This window comes from Actinia tenebrosa, unplaced genomic scaffold (assembly GCF_029948245.1).
Source record: "Actinia tenebrosa isolate PJP-AT-01 unplaced genomic scaffold, QUT_ActTen_1.0 PGA_scaffold15__27_contigs__length_11533743, whole genome shotgun sequence".
In the NCBI taxonomy this organism is placed as follows: Eukaryota; Metazoa; Cnidaria; class Anthozoa; order Actiniaria; family Actiniidae; genus Actinia; species Actinia tenebrosa.
The window spans coordinates 7,504,112-7,527,389 of NW_028292575.1; the positions used below are offsets into that span (position 1 = coordinate 7,504,112).

General features: G+C 41.8%; 2 protein-coding genes across 4 annotated transcripts; one reads left to right on the top strand and one right to left on the bottom strand.

Annotated features, from left to right (window-relative positions):
- LOC116292956 (carbohydrate sulfotransferase 1-like) lies at positions 1 to 3,631 on the top strand. 2 transcript variants are annotated; one of them, XM_031700313.2, is made up of 3 exons: positions 9 to 68; positions 731 to 777; positions 1,288 to 3,631. In XM_031700313.2, exon 3 carries the CDS (start codon positions 1,359 to 1,361, stop codon positions 3,120 to 3,122), a length of 1,764 nt encoding a protein of 587 aa, XP_031556173.1. In that variant the 5' UTR covers positions 9 to 68; positions 731 to 777; positions 1,288 to 1,358; the 3' UTR covers positions 3,123 to 3,631. The 2 variants fall into 2 exon arrangements, with proteins under 2 accessions (XP_031556172.1, XP_031556173.1); XM_031700312.2 differs by lacking the exon at positions 731 to 777 and having other exon boundaries at positions 1 to 68.
- A 226-nt stretch (positions 3,632 to 3,857) lies between these two features.
- Positions 3,858 to 14,072, bottom strand: LOC116292957 (coagulation factor IX). 2 transcript variants are annotated; one of them, XM_031700315.2, is made up of 10 exons: positions 13,311 to 14,072; positions 11,953 to 12,051; positions 10,789 to 10,827; positions 9,943 to 10,008; positions 9,486 to 9,551; positions 8,816 to 8,848; positions 7,807 to 7,836; positions 7,010 to 7,204; positions 6,328 to 6,501; positions 3,858 to 6,071 (listed from the first exon to the last, which is right to left on the bottom strand). In XM_031700315.2, the coding sequence occupies exons 2-10, from the start codon at positions 11,999 to 12,001 to the stop codon at positions 5,599 to 5,601; spliced, it is 1,125 nt and encodes a 374-aa protein (XP_031556175.1). In that variant the 5' UTR covers positions 12,002 to 12,051; positions 13,311 to 14,072; the 3' UTR covers positions 3,858 to 5,598. The 2 variants fall into 2 exon arrangements, with proteins under 2 accessions (XP_031556175.1, XP_031556174.1); XM_031700314.2 differs by lacking the exon at positions 13,311 to 14,072 and adding an exon at positions 12,428 to 13,302.
- Positions 14,073 to 23,278: the final 9,206 nt, after the last annotated feature.

Below are 23,278 nucleotides of genomic sequence, written 5' to 3' on the forward strand. Positions count from 1 at the left end.
TAGAAAAGCTTCAACGTGGTCGTGGTCAAATCTACTAAAAGCCATCACTTTGCTCACTACGATCAAAGGTACACTAGAAAGTTTATCTTGTTTGTATACTTCTTAATTGATAGTTGAATGTTGTTGGAAATTGCTTGTAAAAGCCCACTTACAATCTTCCCCATGCATGATTTTGAATTGCGAACACTTTTCAGATTAATTTTTTTTGTTAATCATTTATATCTAAATTTAAACTCTTAAAGAAATCTAGAGCTTCTTGGAGCTTCTTGGAGGACTAACGAAGCCGGCAAGAGATTTTCGATTTAAAAAATACGCCGGGCGGTACATTACAATTTTCTCATAATTCGTGCAGACCATTTTATTATCAAAAAAACATTTGGTGATTGCATACATAAATAGATTAAATAGTTTTAAAGGTTAAAAAATTAAAATATGTTAATGGACTATTATCAATAGTCGTTATTTATATAACAGCTGAGCTGAAAGGTTTAATGAGGATTTAAGCAGTATTTATTTTTAGGAAGTCAGCCTTACTGAACATTAGTTTTTAGAAGTCAATTAATTTTCAATATCATTATTTTTTCTTCCGAAAGACTTTTTGCAGTAAAACAGGCATTTATCTGCGTCGTGTTGCATTTTAGCGTCATATACTACCACTACCAGTGTCCCGCCGGCCCTGCAAACGTGTTCAGTTCAATTAGCACCAATTAATGGTCTTTCCTTTATATAGGGGATCAACTTTGAATGAGAAAGAAAATTCAGGAAGCATTAATTCTCGTGAGTGTTGGTAGTAGAATGGCGTAACCATACAAACAGATTATTTGGTCAAAACTACTTTTAGACTGCGTGGCTCACAAGGCTCCATGGCATGGTCTGTGGGAGTGAGGGAAGGGGGTGCGTGGAGAAGGGAGAGAGGTACTGAAAAGGAAGCTAGGGGAAGCTTCTTTCCTCTTTTGGCTCTACTTCCCCCACCCCATCCCCCTAGAGCTTGTAAACAAAATCTATATCAAAATTTATATCTGCTGCTGAATTAAATCTCCCCGCTCTTCTGGCTTTCCTTTTGGTAAGACACTCTTGACATCTGACTGAAACCAACCCATAGATATTATCAATTTTTTCTTTTCTTCCCATAGCTTCCTCATCTTTCTTACACTGACCTGCATTCAATCATTTTAACCTTTATCCATTCACTATTTTTTAAATTTTATTATTAGATCATTCATGGTACTCGTAAATATGTTCTTAAACGACCCTTTAACCACTGTCTATTCTTTCTGTTTGTTTTAGACCAAAACCAATTTCGTTCTCGTGCACTGTTAACTTGGTTCCATCAGTAAGCGAAATCGTTGGTCACTGCGATGCGTACAAGACAAGTATTTCGCGCATTTCTTTCGTTCGCGATTGTCGTAGGTTTGATTTGCATCCTTTATATTAACTTCAGCCAAAACTTTCCAAAACAAAAAGAACAACTTGTGAAAGACAGCATTGCCATTTTAGAAAAAGGAATAGAGATAGTTGACGATTTCAGAAAAAAACATGAAACGAACGAAGAAAAGGTTAAAGGACTTGCAATATCTGGAGCAAGTGTGGAAAGTGCTGGTGGCAAATTAGGTATTGCAGATACACGTGGTAAAGACGGTGTGGTCGATACACGCGACAAAGACGGTGTGGTCGATACACTCGGTAAAGAGGGTGTGGTCAAAACACGTGGTAAAGACGGTGTGGTCGATACACGTGCAAAAGAGGGTGTGGTCGATACACGTGGTAAAGAGGGTGTGGTCGATACACGTGCCAAAAAGGGTATGGTCGATACACGTGACGAAGAGGGCGTGGTCGATACGCGCAGTAAAGAGGGCATGGCCGATTCACGTGGCAAAGAGAGTGTGTTCGATACCCTTGGGAAAGGTGTGATGGACAAACATGACAAAGAAGTTGTGGTCAATACACATCGGAAAGAGGGTACGGTCGATACACGTATGAAAGAGCATGTGGTCAATACACGTGCCAAAGAGGGTGTGGCAGATACACGTGCCAAAGAGGATGTGGCCGATACAAGAAGGGAAGAAGGTGTGGTCAATACGCATGGCAAAAAGAGTGTGTTCGACACCGGTGACAAAGAGGACAAGGCAAACACTAACGGAGGAGCCAATATGACTATACGATCAGACGAGGTCCAAAAAGAAAATCCAAAACCAAAACGACAAAGCTTGTTAATGATTGGACACGACAGATCGGGCACAACTTTTATAAACCGAATGTTTAACGAGGACCCGAATGTATTCAATGTGTACGAGCCACTCTGGATAACCAAAGGCATTGGTCCGCCTGAAAAGCATCAAGAGGTCATCATAGATGCAATGAACGGCATTCTCAACTGCAACTTTTCAGCCACGAATAACGGAATTACATTTCTTGCAAAGATCTCGCAATGGATTGCAGTTCGCTTAAATAGTAAGGCAATGATGTCTCATCCGTTTTGTAAAATCAAGAATGGAGAAAGAGTCTGTGAGAATATGCCACCTAAACTGGCCGACGAGGTTTGCGCTACCAGATATAAGTACAGCGTGACAAAATTAGCCGTGACGAGGATACCAAACGAGAAAATATCGTCTATATTAAGGCGTCTTCTAGATGAAAACCCGCACACCCGTGTGTTGTACATGTTGCGGGACCCACGCGGGACCATCAATTCACGCATCAATTTGAGATGGATGAAAGAATACCCAGATCCTGGGATGCAAAATGGCGTTAAATCTGTCTGCGAAACCACTACCTACAACTTAAGATACATGCAAATTCTGATGAAGAAAAGCGAGTATAGAGACAGATGCATGATCATAAGGTATAAAGACATCTCTGCTAACCCTCTTGCTATCGCAAAAAAGATTTACAAGTTCGCACGTTTTCAAATTGAGCCAAGACTTACAGACTGGATCATGAACCACACGAATCCAAGCAAGGAAAAACTAAAATTAGAATCTTATAACCATTATTCTGTCGTTAGAAATGCAACTGGGAATGCTGACAAATGGCGCAAAGAAGCACCGGTTGAGAGAGTACGTATGATAAACAACGTTTGTGCTCCACTTCTGAGACTGTTAGGAATATCAGACCAAGACTAAGGTCAGACGCGAAACTTCACTTGAGACGTACGCAATGAAAACAATGGATAACAAGGCGGTCTTCTCGGTCTCTTGACCGAACAATACTATAAATGTGTTTCAATAAGCTCAATGTCAAATCATGTATGCATACGACTCAAACAAAGAATCTTATTATCAAGAGAGTGACCGTGGCCTACTGAAATAAGCAAAACATTACGCCCTGTGTGGATTAGGTCCATTGTTTGCTTTTGTTCTAAAAATATTTCACATTTCGTTCTGCCATATCCAAAATAAGAATACAAGGGAACCATGGTTATATGGCTTAATTTTATGATACCCAATAACCAAGATAAGGATACAAGGAAACCATGGTTATATGGCTTCATTTTATGATACCCAATAACCAAGATAAGGATACAAGGGAACCATGGTTTCAGAATAAGTAGAAAAACAGTCAAAATTATGCTATTTGGGCCACACTTTGTTCCCAAGGGACAAAAAAGTACCAATAAAACACATATAAATCATTTAACTTGTTTTAGTCGTGAAAATGGGGTGTTACCTATTGATAGGAGATCGAGGAACGCCTGGTGAAAATCATGGATTTTACACCAGCTCAAAATGTTGAAAATGGAGCTTAATCCGTTGGTGTAAAAATCGTGGTTTTAACCAGGCGTTCCTCGCTCTTCCATGTATAAGAGTTTTAGCACACTTTTTCCAACTTTAAGATAAGTTATAAAAGCCGTCAGAATATTTCAATTTGATCCACTCTTTATTCCCAAGGGACAAAAAAGTATCAATAAAACACATATAAATCATTTAACTTGCTTTAGTAGTGAAAATCGGGTGTTACCTATCGATAGGGTTTAGGTCGTTTGATTTCGATCCCCCATAACCAAGCCAAGAGCCTTAAAGGTAGTGATAATAGAAATATAATTACACTAATAACTATTCTTTTTTTTTATTGTTAAAATTGAAAAAGCCCAGCTTTTTCGTGGAGGTTATTATGTAAACGATCACTTACTTTTTCGTTGTTGAAACAATCATGCAAATATACATCCTAGTCCTCATTTTCGTATATCAGCCATTCGGTGACGTGGTTGGGTAAAACCTGGGTGGATTTGGCATCGCGATGCATTGTGGGACTTTTCCAGTACATGGACACACTGGAAACGCCATCTTGGAAGTGCTGTGACAAACACCCATAATGCACTGCAATACCAACGCGACCAGGTTTTTTTGCTCGACCTCTGAATAGCTAATGCAGTAGACCAATGTTGTCTGTTTTTTTAGTCTCATTCTCCCATTTATTTTGTCCCTTTCTTTACTCTCTTTCTTTCAAGACATGATATATTAAGATGATAATTCATCCCGAAATTAGAATTAAGATAGTGTTACTAGAATAGATATCGTGTATTTCTACACGGATCAATCTTAGTCCTTCAAATAAAAGGAAATATCAGACGTAAGATTCCAAAATATAACGTCAATATTTCAAAATAATGACGCGAATCGTCATGTTATATTACGTTAATACTCTAAAATTATGACGTATATCATCTAAAATACTCCAGTTTCGAGTTAATTTTTGCTCAGTCTTAGCCTCAGTTGTGCGTCGAGTAAAGTTCAGCTATTCAACCAACACCAATGGAAGTTTAATCAACTCGTATTGTTCCGTAGTGCGCACATGCCTTACTATACAATGGACCTTAATAAAAGAAAATAGTACATTTGTACACAATCGAGGCTAAGACTGAGTAAATGCGAACTCGAAATGGGGGTATTAGGTTGAATACTACATTTGGGGTAATATCTTACGAAGGCACTGAATTAAGCGATAAAAATATGAAGAAGAAAGGTTAACGCATTACCGTCGTGCGTCTCAGTTTTAAGAAAAAATTATTCATGCTATTATTCTTCGAATTCGTTGCGTTACAATGTTTTTCCCATTTCAAACCGCGTCATTCCCAAGAGAATATGATTCTTTAATTGTTTTGTATCATGTGTCTTTTCGTGTGGGATGACACGTGATCTGAATTGGGAAAATTAGATCTATTCTGTCTATCCGTTCCTAGTTGTAAAATATGTTTGAATATAATAGTAAAAATAGGAGGAAGAGTTTGTATGGTTGTGGAATACGTAAGGTAAAACCATCCGCCTTGCACTGCGACCTGACACAATACGCTTAGCATCGTGAAGTGACGTGACGCTTTACGTCAAGTACCATAACGTAACGCCATATATGCCAACCACCGTGATCTTACATCAGTTTTTCGGCATCGTGACACCTCGTGACTGGACATGATATTGCGTGACTTCGATTGCATTATCCTTGTCAACTCACGTCATTTCCACAAACAAACAAAATCTTCTCTACGTAATAAATTCAATCCATTTTGTGAGAGTCAAACTCGTTATGTTACAAAAATATCTCTCTTCAGTAGTAACCAAAATGAATCTAATGAATCAATAATAAACCTGTTATACTACTATACTATCCCACCCTCACGTTCATTGCTTCTGTGACAGCTTCTTCTTCCCCTATAATAGACACCATCCAGGGTGTTAATGCCTCCATGCGAGCATACACACCGTACTTGTGAGGTAAAGCGCATTCGTGACCCCACGACACAACACCAGTCAAGTAGTAGCGCCCACACTTCTTACAAGCCAGCGGTCCACCACTGTCATACTCGCAAGAGTCTACTTGGCCTTGCGGGTATCCCGCGCATAGTGCCGTCCCGTGGATCGTCCCGTTGTATGATTTTTCCTTATTACAGTCTCTGTGTGAGACGATGGGTACTTCTGCATAGTTGAGGACGTTTGGTTGGGATCCGTTCCACTTCAAGTGACCCCATCCTGACACTGTACACTTCTGCCCCCAGTTAAAGTGAGTATCAGGTCGCATTATGCAGATAGGTTGAATGTGACGGTTAAACACTATTGGACGCTCCAGCTTCAAAATTGCTACAAAAATTAACATGACACGTTAATTTGAAGGGTTTTGTTTACTTTACTCTATGCTGCAAGTACTTAACACCCACCCCCTACTCCCTTGGGGGTGTTTTATTCCTAATATATCGTAGGTAGGAGGTGTATTCGTGATTCCATCAAACCACATGGACTTGTACCATTCATGGTACTGAGTACCCCCCCCCCCTCCCCACCCCAACTACAACATCCACCCCTACCCCCTGGGGTGTGTTTTATTCAGTTCACTCACCAATATCGTAGGTAGGAGGCGTATCCGTGATTCCTTCAAACCACATGGACTTGTACCATTCATGTATCGTTATGTTTGTAATTCGTACGGCTCGCTCAAACACTTCTTCGTTTCGCAGGCGATGTTCTCCCAATTTTACGATCCAGTCTTTGGGGTCATGTGACGTGAAGGGATCTAAAATGCGTTCAGAGCGAGTAGGTGAGTAAGAGAAAAACGCACCGTTCTTGTGCGCTTTTCTTAATATACCAATTCGGCTAACGCATTGCGGTTTCAGCCAATTCAAATCTACTGGGTATACTTTTCTTTGTCCATTATATTTACATGTCAATGAAGCATTCATATGAATATGTTATGTTAATATATTAGACAAAGAAACGTATTCCCAGTAAATTTGAATTGGGTAAAACTGCAATGCGTTAGCCGAATAATCCCTTTCACAGTTCCCTGCGCCATCTTGAAAGGTAGCCGTGCCTTTGCATCGCAGCGAGACGAGCGGTAAGCTTGCAATGATAGAGACCTTTATCTAACACCCTAGACAATTATTCACAGGTCCCTATCATTGCAAGCTCACCGTTCGTCTCGCTGATAAGCAAAGGCACGGCTACCTTTCAAGATGACGCAGGGAACTGTGAAGGGGACTATTGGTCTATCGTAATTTTGAGACAACATTGATCCAACTTACTAAAGCAATGCGATCCTGTTACAATCCAGTTACGGTGAACGACAGATCCTCCACAGTAGTGCTGCCCCTTAAACAAGAGCGCCACCTGCCAAGGGAATTGTCCTTCTTGTGCGCTTTGACCGCCGACAACCCGCTTACGTCTTCTTCTGGTGGGATTCGGTGTGTGCTGCTGGATGCCACATTCGGTGGGGAAAACTGTACAGCAATTAAAGGAATACCAATCATTTTAATGCATTGCTGTTTAATTTCATTGGCGGATCCAGGAATTTGGAAGGAAGGAAGGGGGTTCCAAAATGGCCGCCACGCAGAAAGATTGGCTTCACAAAAGGGGGGTTTCGATTTCATTCTACTGAGCGTAAAGAACATGATCAACTTCCCAAGATCTCACAAAGGGGAGGGGGAGAGGGGGTCTATGGCACCTAAGGAACTACCTCTAAATTCGCTACTGTGTTTTCTCTATACTTATAGGAAGACACATCATCATCATTCTTCCCCTTTTCGGAGTACTAACATCCTTGGGGAGCTTCTGTCTGCAGCACTTGCTGCAGAAGTCGTGTAAGGGCTGATTTTTCCATCATAGTTCTCCTAATTTCTGTGGAGTCCATTTGTAGAAATTCTTTCAAACTCATTCCATAATCTCCTCATGACTTTCGTATCGTACATATACCTGATACCTAATAATAGGTAGAGTGGGGCTTAAGAGTCCTGTAATCACTCAAAGCTAACTCAAAGATTACACGACTATAAAGTTCTTTAGGCTTAGATATTAAAAGTATTAAAAGTGCAATTTAATGTACCTTGGTATTTTCTCAGCAACGTTGCTGGGTCTGTTGATGAAAAACAAACAATATAGCAAGGTTTAGGGAGTTATCATTATTTATCGGGGGGGAGGGCCACCAAATTTGCATTGAACCCTGTCAAGAAAATAGAGGCCCTTCCTTGAAAGGCAAAGAAAAAAATGTATATCCCTTAAATAGGATATAAAAAATTATGACCCTCCCCAAAAATGTATATACCAGAAATCCTGATGGAAAAAATATTTTATTAAAGTGCTACTACGACGAAAATCGCTCAAACTTGGATTCAGCTGAAACTTCCTAAGAATACTCTTTAAAGGTCCAATAATCACTGTATGAAGTGTTTTCTCGATATTCAGTACGAAAGTATGATATTTTTACGATAATTTTTTGGAGTCTGTGACGTCATACACTCAACATCGAACATCGCTCCATACATTTCTTTGTAGTTTATGATCAAAATATCAGTAGTAAAGGGAGAAAGAAATACCCAAACACCCCAAAATATAAATTATAGTCACAAGTAATATGAAATAAGCACATTAGCCACCCTTTGGGCTTCATAGGAATAAAATAAATTAAGGATTTATATACAAAGAAATATATGTAGCAATGTTTGATGTTGAGTGTATGACGTCACAGACTCCAAAAAATTATCGTAAAAATATCATACTTTCGTACTGAATATCGAGAAAACACTTCATACAGTGATTATTGGACCTTTAAAGAGTATTTTTAGGAAGTTTCAGCTGAATCCAAGTTTGAGTGATTTTCGTCGTAGTAGCACTTTAACATTTCATTTTCTTAAGTCAAAAAATTGTGGCCCTCCCTACACCCATTATTAAAAAAGGCAACCCTCCCCAAACACACATTCAAAAAAATATGGCCCTCCCCACAAATTTAGTGGTCCTCCCCCCCCCCCCCCCCCCCCCCCCCCCCGTTAAATAATGATAACTCCCTTACTAACATTAAAACCAATATAATCTGTCAACATTTTGAGCTACATTACCTTCTGTGGTTGCTACTGGTAATGTTGTTGGTTCTGCAATAAAGCAAATCATTTTACACCATCAAACACGGCACAATAGGAAAGAGTTACAAGAGTTATAGGAAAACAATAACTTGCATAACTCACTCAGCTCGTGTATGGAAAATCCCGGTTATAAGCCCAACTTGTCCGCACTGCTAACTTAAATATCCTAAGAATTATATGAGACCCCCTTTCGCCAAAGCCCACTAGTTAGACTGCTAACAAAGCTGCTAACGCAAATATTCCTCTTATGACCCAGAGAGAAAGAAAAAAAAAAAAAAATTCAAGTGATTTAGCCAAGCCATAATGATTTTTCAACCTCTCCCTTCATGCAATCGATAAAATTTCCCATTAGGAAATTGGCGTGACACATTTGATTTATTTTAACGTAATTTGTATACACTTTAGTTTGTTCATCACAAACTCTTTTTTGCCTTAGTTCCTTTTCTTCTGGTTATAAGCCTTCCTTGTCTCACAATTGATAGACTGGATGCATTGTGGTTTACCTTGGGTACAAACAACACCATATAAGGCATGATGAACAAAACATGTTTGTACCTAAGCTAGACCACAATGCATCATGTTTCTCCATCTCAGAAAAGTTCTGATGTGTTCATCTTGAAAAGAATGATGTGTGAATGAGACTTACGGGTGTTCTTTGGTGGTATGATGACCTTAGTTGGCGCTGGTGGAGTGAGTAGTAGCTTAACAGGATCTGGAATAAACATGTACCTACGATATTAATGTTATCCTTGAAACAAAGAAGTAATATAGACTTAACAAATAATATCACTTTTATTTAAGTGTCTAGTCGTTCTAGCGCTTTCGCACTAATTGGGGACACTTTTCGCTCACACGTACTACCACTACATTAAATGTTCTATGCCACAACACTCAACTCACATGTTGATTTTTACGGAGGGAGGAAACCTGAGAACCCAGAGAAAACCCTCGTAGCATAGGAGAGAACAACACATCAAACAAACTCAATTCACATGTGGCGACCGCAGGGCTTGAACCAACGACCCGACCCGTTGGACTCACAGCGGTGAAAGACGACGCGTTAGCCGCGAACGCCACCCATGCTACCCATAAATGAGACTTACGGGTGTTCTTTGGTGGCGTGATGACCTTAGTTGGCGCTGGTGGAGTGAGTAATAGCTTCACAGGATCTGGAATAAACATGTACCTACGATATTAATGTTATCCTTGAAACAAAGAAGTAATACTAAAGGGAAAGTGACGTGGGTGGAATAAGGAATAAGTAATTATGACTACAATACGTGAAACTGCAACAATAACAACAACAACGACGACGACACCAACCAAGGAATTGATAAAAAAGGAATAGAATTACAACAGCAACATGCAGTAGTCTTTTTATCAGAAACGGTGTTCCTGGTTTAATATAACCAGTAAAATAGTCAGTAAACTACCTCGGCCGCAATAAAGGTAAGTAAATCTTATTTTCATTGTTTTCTTTTGTGTCCATTTTACTATTATACATTTAAAAACCAAATAATATTTTCGTTTGATGGGTTAAGATCACTCTAGCTGTAGTGATGATTTTCACCCGTGTCATATTACTTTTTAGACCTTATAAAGTTTGGCGGAATTCAATTTGGGTTGGTTTGGATGTCATCATTAACAGTGAATTTCCTTAATTATGCTCTGATTTAAAAGCGATAAATGACGTTAAACATGGCTTTTCTTGGGTCTATGGCTTGGAGTCAATGTATGTCATCGGGTAGAAAGATGACACCTTTTGCGTGTAGTGTCACCGCTTGAATTTACAGTCAAATAATCTAGGTTTTGAGCTTTTAAGAAAAATATAAAGCGAAGGCATTTCTATAAATGATAAGGACAACGAATGAAACGAACGAACGAACGAACGAACATTCTCTGAAAGTCATTTATAAAAAAATTTTGAATGATAGTTTTATTCAACTTACCTGAAGTCATTTTAGTATTCGTTATTATTTTTGTGGTATCTGATAAAAAAAGAAACGGTTAATGTGTTGGTTTGTCAATAAATAGTCGTTCCGGGAGGGAGAGGTAAGAGGAGGATAGAGTGATTTGTTCAGATTTGTTAACCATCTACCAAAAGTCCATAACTAGTTTGAACTTCTTCCATCTACATATAAACCACTTGTACAAGCTTAGTGATGAATCATTAGATAATTATTGGGGGGATTGCAAGAGTTTTGGTTGCACGATATTTATTTTTCTGGCTCAACCCTTGCACGTTATTTTTTTGCGTACAGTTATATATTTTTCTTCTAGCAGAAGAGGTTGCACGATATGTTTTTGGAGGTTTAAGTGCTAGCTCGATATTTTTGGGGGGATTTACGCAACCCCTCCATCAACTATCTAATGGTCCGTCTGTTAGAGAAAAGAGATTGGTTCCCACGCGCGTATAATCTTGAATCACACCTCTTTAAGAAAATCAAAACAAAATGTTTGCTGAAACGTATTAACCTTTTGGGGGATCATTCCCCAGTGTCATCGACTGGTCCTTTCATTTTGATATTGTAATAAATGAATACCGCATCGCACCCCTCCCCCCTCGGTGGGCTGAGGTCGTTTATTTTGAGTGAATTGAGAGCGGGAGAACATCCTATGAAGCGTATGAAATCCTCAAAAGAACTTAGAGATGACAGAAACAAAACAGACTAGACTGTCATATAGATTCATCTGTTGTGTTTTCTAGCTTTGTAGTACAACAATATATTGTTTTATGATCGCGTCTCTACCCCCTAATCTTCACGAGTTTGAGTACAGTTTCTGGTCTCGCGTAACAGACCTTGATTGAGCTGTCAACTCCCGTTTGCATTTCCATTGAGTTACATGTTAGTTTATAGAAAGTTGAGGTCGTTTATCTGGAGTTCGACAGCGAGGAACCCCACATCTGGGAAACAGATAATATTGCGCTGCAAAGAGCATGGAAATATCCAGATCCAAAGAATACATTTGTTATTTCAAACCACTTGACGCAAAGATACACACTGCAAGCTCAAGATACTACAAATTATTGATCAAATCTGTTGATTAGTTCGTGTCGATCCGTTATCCAAATATGATGACAAGATATTCGATATTTTCTGATTTCAACTTACCGCACAGTCCGAGAGTAGCGAGAAACAAAATCAGAACGACTTGGGCCATTTTGCGGGTTTAGGAATCCAGTCTTTATAGCAGGAAACCAAGCGTCGATTCTAAGAAGGAAAGGATTAAGAATGACATCAAGAAAATCCTCTCTCTTCAAAGCAACGCCGCTCGCTTGTCAGTAATAATCCTCTTGCGACTGTGCCTTACACTTTTCGAGATTGAACAATAGACTTGTCGTGTTTTACGACATGTTACCGCACGAGTTTTCAAAAGCACTATGCTGTTAAATGAACATACTAGAAGAGCGCTGAATCGCTTCATTTAACAGCCGAGTTGTCAGAAACGCATTAAAATTACTCCAATACCAATCTTCCTTTATATTGGTAGGTTTTTGGTGAGTTTGAGTGTGTTTACCTGACTTATTGAACTATTACCAAGCCGCTACACATCTATTATCAGTCTCACCAATCCTATATACTTCACCTTTTTTATCCTGATTTTGATTTTCTCTGTAGAATTCTTGTCTTGAGTGAATTGGAGATTGAGCAAGGAATCGAACGATACTTTGATCGGCTACTTCTGCGCGCTGGTCTAGCTACGGTATCTTATTGGTGACCTTAATTACGCTTTTGTATAAATGATGGTGAGGGCCACACGTAGGGAACTAACACCCAATCTGGTTCAGGTTTGAAGCGCGCCTATCATTGGCTTTCGTTTACGCACGTAAGAGGAAGATGGGCGCACTCGCAGTTTGATCGCGAATCAGTCAAATGAAATATAAGCTCTTGCCGATAGATGGGACATCTTTCGACAAATTTATTCCAGTTACTTGGGTTTTAAATCTATTCACTTCCGATTGGCCTTAACCTTGCTGCGGGAGAGAATATGACGTCATTGCATTGCTGTAGGGTCGCCCTGTACATGAAATTACTGCGCATGACATAACTGTGCACCGCATAGCCGTTACATCTTATGTCACCTATAAACTACGTGTGGTATTGAATTTAATGTGGCTAAATGGAATTTAGGCGTAGTTAAAATCGAGGCAAGCTGGTCAGCGGTTGGCGGTCCCTTCTCTACCTAACGGGACCCCCCTCTCATGCTTCTCGAACAGCTTAATTTATTGCTAGCTTTGCCGAGCGTCACGTGTTACTGACTGTTGGTTGCAATTTGGCAGAGCTTTTGCGTCGTTCAGACTGCCTTGAAAGCTCGGTGCCCACCCTCCTCTCCCTGGGCAAAGCATAAAATTCCTATCGGGTGAGTATTCCACTGACTTTGTCAGTGTGACGGGTTCTAGGTACCTGGACTTTGGCAGGGTTGCCATGGTTACCTCCCTGGGGTAGGCGAGATCGCGCGTCAAGCTTACCTCTTGGCACCCAACCCCAAGCTTATCTGTGGACGATGAGTTTTAACCTTGATTTGCTCGTCTCAGCGCATGCATGGTCTGTTCCGTTCAGGTGCCAATTTTCACGTTTTACAATAGGATACATTGACTGAAGGATGATAACCACAGTGATCCATGGTGAAGGTGGCAATGGTTCAGTATATTTTCACTATACACCCCTTGGACGTGAAAGACCAACTGAGACGCTGCTGACATCATCCTCTTCAATGCCTGTGCTTATAATTACTACACGGCCTACAGTCATTGGCGAAAGTTGTTGTGGTGTTACGTTCCTGCCCTTATGGAAAAAGTTAGTAAAAAAAAAAAAGAATTCAAATAATGGTGGTGATGATGGTCAGCGAGGATGGTAGCCATGACGACGATATGATGAAGCGATCTACAATGGTAAAGGTGGTAATGATGTTGATGATGGGCAGTGATGATGGTAATGATGATAACGATGATGATGATGACATTGATGTTGATGATAATCATGATAATGAAGATAACAATGATCTTGATGGTATAGCAGTAACTTGATCTGGACACCGATCCAAGGACATTCAGCTGTAACGGACGATTAGGATCAGTTATCATGGTGATACTAATGATTATACAGTAGCTCTAATGCTCGGTCATCCTATATAGGTAAAAGTTAAAAGTCAATCTGGGGGACAAAGCAATAAATAAAAGGATAAATGAGAAATATTTTCAAATCTCAAGATAAAACCTAATTGTTTTAATCCCCGGATGGAGAATTAGTGCAATGGGTCTATATAATCGATCACAATAATTTGATTATCAGCCCAAAGTACGTATTACGGCAGGCAGATATTTTGCACCCGGGGGGGGGGAGGGGAGGGGGGGGAGTACCGGGGATGCTCGTCGGAAATTTTCAAAAAGACCCCTAAAAGATACCAGAAGTCTTTAAAAATGGGCGTGGCTGAATGATTTTTAACCCCTAAGAGATACCACAACAAATAATATTAAATTTTATATAAAAAGCGCCTAGGATAAGCCATATCGTTGCGCGCCTCTCTCCTTTTCTGACACCCTAAGAGATACCAGAAAATGCCGATTTTCAAAAATTCGTATTTAACACCGTAAAGGATATGAAATCGCGAATTTTTACCCCTAAGAGATACGACAAGCATCCCCGGTACTTTTTTCCCGGAGTCCCCCCCCCCCCCCCCCCCCCCCGGGGGATTTGCAGCCTTTCTGCTTTTAAAAATACCGATACTAAAAGGTAAGACTCTGATACGTTGTATGTAGGTTGAGAGCAAGTCTGGATGAAAACATCGGGTTCAAACATTCGAGCTCACTTTGTATATAGCAGTCATTTCCTGACACATTGTCCCTAGGATGGGAGGGGTAGTCGTAAAACTGCAACGTGTCAAGTTTGCCGATACGTCTTTTATCTCATCATTTAGATGACCCTGGCGCCCTATCTCATCGTAAATTGTACTGTTTGTTAGTTTAAAGTCTTATTGATATTGAATTACACGTGTCAGTAAGGTCGTTAATGGCTGCAGATGTTTGATGGCTTTGAATAAAACAGCGATATCAGATGAAAGTAGTATAGGGAATGGGGGTTCCAGCGCAATCTCAACACGGGCAAGACCCGTGTCAAAAATCCACCTACGGACAATCCCCACTCCAAGTGTGGTTGGGGGCAACAGCGCAAATATGTTAGTCTATATATGGAGTGCGAAGATTGTAAGAGAACTTTTAAGAAAGAAGCGGATTTGAAAAAGCATTTGAAAATGAAGACGAAGTGTATGAGCAGTTATGATTGTGGATGTGGTAAGAAGTTTGAGACTAAGGTTAAATTGTTTTGGCATTGTCAGGACTGTGAGTACGACTACGACGACTTAAAAAGTGCTTGGTATTAGGTATAAAATATTTCCTATTATATAGATGGAATCCCAAAGCAACTTCAGCACGGTGTCAATACCCGGCAACGGTGAGATTGACGTTAGACAGTTTTGGCGTCAGTCAGAAAGGAAGGTTAAAAGGACTCTCCGAAAAGGTATAGAAGAATTAGGAGCCCTGAAAGCGAGCATAATGGTAGAAGTAAGTTTGTCAAAAGACGAGGTAATGACGACAGCAATGTTGCGATCAAAGTCGTTAGTGATATTAGAATCCACGAATCTGGATAGGTCACTCAGTGAAGCCTTAGAAGCAATAATGGAGTCGCTGTCTAACTACACGAAAGAAGGATCGGGTTGGACAGTAGAGGAGGTTGAAGGAATAGAGATAAGTATGGCCAGGTACGTACCCATACGAGGGGGGAGTTACGTACCGCTACCAACGTGGGTAGAAAGGAAGAAGGCTATTGTAAACGTGAAGAATGAAGACAATCGATGCTTTATGTGGGCAATCAGGTCTGCACTGTATCCAGCAGAGAAGGATCCCTGTAGGACAAGTAAGTATCCCACAGACGATTTAGAGTGGGATGGTGTGGAATTTCCCATGCAGTTGATAGACATCCCCATATTTGAGGAAATAAACGATCTAGCAATTAACGTTTACGGAGTCAGAGAGCAGACGATAGTACCGTTAGTTCTGTCAAAAAGTAAAGGAGAGCGCGTACATTTATTCTACCACGGCGGACACTACTCATGGGTTAAACACATTAGCAGACTATTCTACAGACATACTAAGCACAAAGGTAAAAAGTACTTCTGCGACTGCTGCTTGCTGTCATTTACATCCTTAAATACCCTAAAGAAACACGATGAGATCTGCCGCGGAGTCGAAGAAGTGGCGCAACGGATCCAGATGCCCACCAACAAAGAGCTTTCATACGCAGACCATCAAAAGCAGATGCAAGTGCCTTACGTGATATATGCAGACTTCGAAGCGTTGATAACTAAGGAAGAGCAGAAACGTGGCGCCACGAATAAGGTAGGATTACACGAGATCTGCTCCTTTGGTTACATAGTAGTCAGATCAGACGGTAAAGCAAACCCTCCTGTGATTTACCGAGGTAAGAACGCAGCTAATGAGTTTCTAGAAGCATTGCGAGAAGAGGAGGGGGAGATTAGAGAACAATTAAGACGTCCAAAGAAGATGGAATTTACCAAAGAGAACCAGGAGGCTTTTAACAAGGCAAAAAAATGCCACATTTGTCAACATACGCTTCTTCAGTTTGGAAGACGAGCCAAGAAAGCGTGGGATGAAGATGGAAAGTATCTAGGAGAAGCTCATTTTAAATGCGGGAAGTATGCTAAGAAAGGTGAGAAGCCGGGAAAGCCCTCCACGCACTGCATTCACTGCCACAAAGCATTTGTTGAGGATTTCTATGTGGATAAGGTTAGGGATCACTGCCACATCACGGGTAAATACAGAGGAGCGGCTCATTGGAAATGTAATATAAACTTCAAAGTAGATCCAGAAATGGAAATACCCGTATTCTTTCATAATTTAAGGGGTTACGACAGTCACTTACTCTTACAAGGAACGGACGGCTCCGAAGTAAAGTGCATACCCAACAACAAAGAAAGGTACATGTCCGTAACTGTGGGTAAGCTAAAGTTCTTAGATTCGCAGCAGTTTATGGCGGACTCCTTAGCAAACCTCGTAAAGTATAACACCAACTTTCCCATTTCCAGTCAATATGGCGCGGAAAGGAAAGGAGTCTACCCATACGAATACATGGATTCCTGGGATCGATTCAAAGAGTCCCTACCACCCAAAGATCGCTTCTACAGCACCCTAAACGAGTCCGGTATAAAGGATGAGGAGTACCAGCATGCGTTAGACGTGTGGGAAAAGTACTCCTGTGAGAACATGGGGGACTACCACGACATCTACCTAAGGTCTGACGTAGTGCTGCTTGCAGATGTTTTCCAAAGCTTCAGAAAGATGGCTATGGAATATTACGGATTGGATCCCGCTAATTTCTACACGGCTCCTGGGCTCAGCTGGAGTGCTTTGTTAAAGAAGACAAATGCGCAGTTGGATCTCCTAACGGAGTACGACATGTATCGGTTTATGGAAGACGGTATTCGTGGCGGCGTATGCGGACCCAGCCGACGTTACGCCCGCGCAAACAACCCCTTAGTAGAGCACGACCCAGAGAAACCAACCACATACATTTACTACCTGGATGCGAATAACCTTTATGGTTGGGCAATGTCACAGTACCTACCTGTGAGAGACTTCGAATGGGATCCAGTGAAGCCGATAGACTTCTACATGCAGGTAGGAAAGGAGGAAGACAAGGGTTACGTCTTAGAAGTGGATCTGGAGTACCCAGAGCGCCTGCACGACGAACACAATGAGTTCCCCTTAGCACCAGAAGCGATAGAGATACCATTTAAGCAGCTAAGTCCGCTGCAAAAGCAAATGTGCCCTGGTTACAAACCGTACAGGAAACTAACTATGAACCTGATGGATAAGAAGAAGTATGTGGTACATTACCGCAACCTGCAGTTCTACGTGCGACACGGAATGCGCGTAGAGAAGATCCACAGAGTCCTAAAATTCACGCAGGAACCCTGGATGCGCCCCTACATTGACTTTAACACGCAAAAGCGTACCGCAGCGAAAAATGACTTCGAGAAAAACCTCTTCAAACTGATGAACAACAGCGTGTTCGGAAAGACAATGGAGAACATCCGCAAGCGCGTAAGCGTAAAAATAGTCAGCACCAAAGAGGAAGCAGAAGCATACGTGTCACAGCCAGGCTTCGTTAGATACGTAGAAATGCTGAACTTCTACGTGATTCACATGAAAAGGGCAAACCTCTTACTAAACAAGCCCGTTTACACAGGCTTTACGGTGCTGGATCTATCGAAGCTGCTTATGTACGAGTTCTACTACGATAAGCTTAAGCCAAAGTACGGAGACCGCTGTCGCCTCCTGTACACAGACACCGACTCCCTAATTCTAGAAGTGCAAACGGAAGACGTTTACAAAGACTGCCTCCCCGACATAGACGAGTACGACACCAGCGGTTACCCGAAGGAGCACTTCCTTTACTCTGCGAAGAATAAGAAGGTAATTGCGAAGATGAAAGACGAAATGTTAGGAAAACCCATCGTGGAATACGTGGGTCTGAAACCAAAGATGTACAGCGTGCTAAAGTTAGACGGTGTAGAAAAGAAAGCTAAAGGCGTAAAAAAATACGTGGTTAAGAAGGACATTACGCACGAGTCCTACCTCAACGTATTACGAACACGCAAGGAACAGCGGCATAAGATGAACAGCCTGCGCAGCTATGGTCATCAGATACATAACGTCACGCAGGAGAAGGTGTCACTGTCTGCATTTGACGGTAAGCGATGGATGTGTGATGACGGAGTGCATACGATAGCATTCGGACATCACACGATAAGCAGTTCTTCTTTGACGAACCCACGCGTGGGACCATCATGAAGATAATACAAGATGGGCTGACCCTTCTTAGCTATCGCACTTCGGATCTGGTAAGTTTCCAAAGACCAATTAGGATCCGTAGCTCTTTTGGATCCTCCTTCTAATTCACCCGGCTCATAGAGATATCGAACCGTGACATTACCTAATTTCTTTTCATGGGGGAAGACCGCCCTCGAACTTCTGATGAAGGACTTGTGTTCCACGTGTTTCTTTTTTATGGCATCCTTGGGTTTTATTCCCGTAGCCCTGGCCGCCTCGTTGTTCGAAGCTGCGACGACCTGGGGGAGCCTCTGAGTCCATTCCCTATTGCGTTTGGAGGGATCTTCCAGCTCTTTCCAATACTGGTATCCAAAGAGACGCTCGGCCAGGGTCTTATTGAATCTTTCGACAATGCTTTGACCCCTGTGGTACTCTGCTTTAGCTCTTCTAATCTTAGTGTCGTGGTCTTTCAGGGTCTTGGTAACCACGCCCATAAACTCCGTCCCCGCATCCACTTGCAGCAGCTTAGGCCATTTCAAGACGCGCTTATAAATCCTACCTAGGGCTTCTGCGACTTCCCCAGAATCCTTGCTGGTTATAGGTTCGGCGTCCTTGTATCTGCTTGCGATATCGACTACGGTCAAAGCGTACCTATAGGTCTTTCTTCTCACCTTATCGTGCGGCAAGAAAAGCAAATCCGCCTGATGAACTTCATTGGGGGTATTTACGGTGAAGCTGGGCCTGGGAATGTACTTAGGCACGGGAAGATAAACCTGCCAGAGGGTTTGTTTTTTCAACCAGTTCTTAGCCGTTTCGTCTGATACCCTGGCCGCGGTCGCGAGTTTCTTGATAGCTGACGCTCCTCTCCAATAGCCTTCCGGCCCATAGTAAATCCTTTTAAGTTTGTCCTCTACGCGGCCCATTATATGAATTCCAAAACAAGATTGATCTTACGTCCGTTAAAATCCACCGTCTTTCCGTCCACCTTAATGACGATGTTTATGCTTTCTACCAAATTAGACAAGTCATAGCTTAAAGAAATGGGAGTGTATTCTTCTGAGTCAAATGGATTACCTTTGGGTAGAAACTTGGACATAAGAGAAGACTTTTCTCCATTGTCGTAACTATGGACTAAATCGCAATGGACTTCGTAAGAGGATGCGACTTTCCATTTCACATCATATGTATTGCCGCTATTTATCGTGGTACTAGTAAGACCCAGGAGTTCTACCAATGAACTGTCCTTCAAATTAGCGCTTCCATTATTTTTCTTAAATGTCATTTCATGGGGTAATCCTGTGGTAAGAGTATATCCATGCTTTGCTAGCTCCTTAGCCAGTGTTATAGGTGTGTATTGGGAATCTGGTATTTTTAGTTTGGCGGCATTGTCAACGACAAAGCCATCAATTAAATTATACCAAGAATTGTACAAAGAGCAACTAACCAACCGAACCCTTTCCGCGCGGATGGGAGGATTCAGATAAGTGGTAAAGTCATTCTTGTCGCTTTCCAAAAAGACGATCATTATATTAGATACGCCAAGGCCACGCCTCCTGCCAGCCCTGCGACTCCTACGAAGACCAACTCACTATTTTTTTGTTTCTTAGAAGGCTGGTAGTAATTCTTGAACTGAGGCTTTTTTAACGCCACTGTGGGATGCGCTTGCGCATAAAGTTTAAAGGCGTAGTCTGTGTTTTCGAAGTTCTTATCCGCCTGCATTTTGTCTTGGTAATTCTTATCCAACCAATCCCTGTAAGCTTGTCTTTTTTCATTCCAAGCTGCAACGTCCCTTTGATATTTCTCCAGCGCTAAGTCGTGTCTCTTTCTTTCGACGACCAAATTTCCGCTGCGATCACCTCTAACTAATCTATCCAAATATTGACCACCATAATTAGCCCCTGTAAATGCTAAAGCTGCAATGACTCCACCTGCGACTAAGCTAACCATTATACATTAGGTAGGTACTTTTCCTTCCGTAGGTAATCCTTTACCATGATAGCCCCGCCAACGGCAGCGGTCATCTTAGCAAAATTAGCGAAGCTCTTGCTTGGGTCTTCAGTAAAGTCTTCTTTGAGCACTTTCTTACCTACCCAACCAATACCCGCAACAATAGAAGTAATGATAGCTGCTTCTTCAACAGTTTTCAACAACGCGGTCGACATTATATTACAAAGCGAGAAGGTTATTATTCCATTTCAGGGATTTTGCTTTTTCTAACCTCCACAGGTGCGCGATATGTTGGGGCCTCCCACTTTACTTCTGGCTTCGTAGCCCGCCATTGTAAGTAGAGGCTGCCTGCTGCTATAGCAATTCCTATCGCGCCGATGACGTAGCCGGGATTCCAAAAGGATTCCTCTTCCTCCACCTTTTCTTCTTTCTTTGCTTTGTTCTTCCTGTTCATCTCCGCGAGCTTCTTTCCCGCGGCAACTCTGCCTGCAGATTTAGGCTTGGTAATCTTCTGCTCCTCCTGAGGTTGTTCTTCGGTGCCACTCATCTTATATCTAAGGACTTGAAGGACTTGATAATAACTTGACGGCGACTTGACAATGACTTAAGGATGACTTGATTAAGTACTTAAGGACGACTTGACAATGACTTGACTAAGTACTTGAGAATGACTTAAGACGACTTGACTAAGTACTTGACAATGACTTGACTAAGTACTTAAGACGACTTGACAATGACTTGACTAAGTACTTAAGGATGACTTGACTAAGTACTTGACAATGACTTGACTAAGTACTTGACTAAGTACTTAAGACGACTTAAGGACGACTTGACTAAGTACTTGATAATGACTTGATAATGACTTGACTAAGTACTTGAGGTGACTTGATTATCAGCAAGTGCCGCCTGGAAGACCTTTTCGACTTCTCTGTCCTTCTTGAAGTCCTTCCAAGATGTTCCGAAGGAACCTAGTACCTCCTTCAAGTCGACATGCTGAGCTACGTGCAAAGCCGCAGAGGCGACTGCCATTAACTTACCGCACTTCAAGGACAACCAGCCGCAGGTTATCTTAAGTTCTTGGGCGATGACATAGTCCTCGCTTATGTCCTTCCGCAGTTGCTCCACGTCGTCTATGGGCAGCGCAAGTCCAAGTAATTTAGTCGCGAACTTAATGGCTGAGTCTGCTACGGCGTCCGTGGTCTTACTTGCAAGGGCAGCCTCGTACCTCTTATGGAACTTCTTAACCTCCTCTTCCGACAGCTTATTAACCTGCTCATGGGTAAGTTCCCTGCCTATCATTTCTTTACACTTCCCCGAAGACACAAGGATGTTAAGTTGTTCCTTGAGGTTACTTTCGTCTAACTGCGCGGGGACTTCATCTAAGAGCTGCTCAATGTCCATATATGTTAATGGAATACGGAAACCTCAAAGAGAAGATCATCTTGGAATGTTGGTGCGTTTTTAGGTGCCGCATGTATTCGTGCAGCTGTTCCTTGCTTATCTCACCCCCGTAGTCAGAGAGAATGGTTTCCAGGTCAGACTTACTGGGCGTATAAAATACGACAAGTGATCCTATGTTTTCCCTAAAAGGCTTAGAGACGCTGGTAAGCTGCTGGGAAAGCAACCAAACGCTGATATTGTCGTGTCTGCCGCTGAAGGCGAGTTTAACGAGCTCGGAGGTGCGTCTTTTTACGTCGTCCCCGCAGGCAATGTCATCCAATATGAGGAGCGTCTGCGTATCTTTAGGGAATTGCTTATGCCAGAACTTCAAATGGCTGGATAACTCGTTAGGGTCTAAGATATCTACAAAGAAGTCGTCATCTTTCACTCCTATGCCCGTCCAGGTGCGGTTGTTCACGTAGGTGGGGCATAATAGCACGATGTAGTCAAATCGGTATCTAAAGGGTCCTAATAGCTGCTCTACTACGAACTGGGTCTTTCCACAGCCGGTGGGTCCTACTATCAGAGCGTTACAAGGCATGTGATCTGGGTTCATATATAGATGGAGCCAGTGGAAGCAGTGCAAAGAATTGTCGCCGACGCAAAAGATAAAAGAGACACCATAGAAATGCAAAGGGAGGAGATAGACCGGTTAAAAGAGCGCGTGCAGGAATTGTACGATGAAATGTGCGGTCTGAAGCGTGCAGAACGGTTTGGCGCGCTTTTGACAATGGCGGGCTGGGCTAAGGAGTCCATTAAGGACTTCATTCGATATCCCCCATAGATATATGGACTGCATTACGTGCGAACTACCTGCTGACTGCATCATCGTTACCCCTCCGACGCCTCGTAAGAAACACAGCTGCTGTCACTGTAATAAGGTATTCTCTGAAGAAGACTTCGTTGGACATTGGTGTCCCGCGGATACTAAAGCACAAAGGACTTTAGACGACGTTCGAGAAGAGTAAGAGGTCGCAAAGAAGATCTTACTAAGCCCCAGCAAGAGGAATTAGCATAGGTCTTTCTTTTTTATTGTTATTTTGTTAAATGCTGTAAATATGACATTGAAGGATAGTCTATTTTTTATTGTTATTTTGTTAAATGCTGCACAGATGATGTCAAAGAATGGTCTATATCTTTCATCGTTAAGTTCCTACGAAGAATGAAATCTACATTCGTCTCTTACCGTATTTTAACAATTT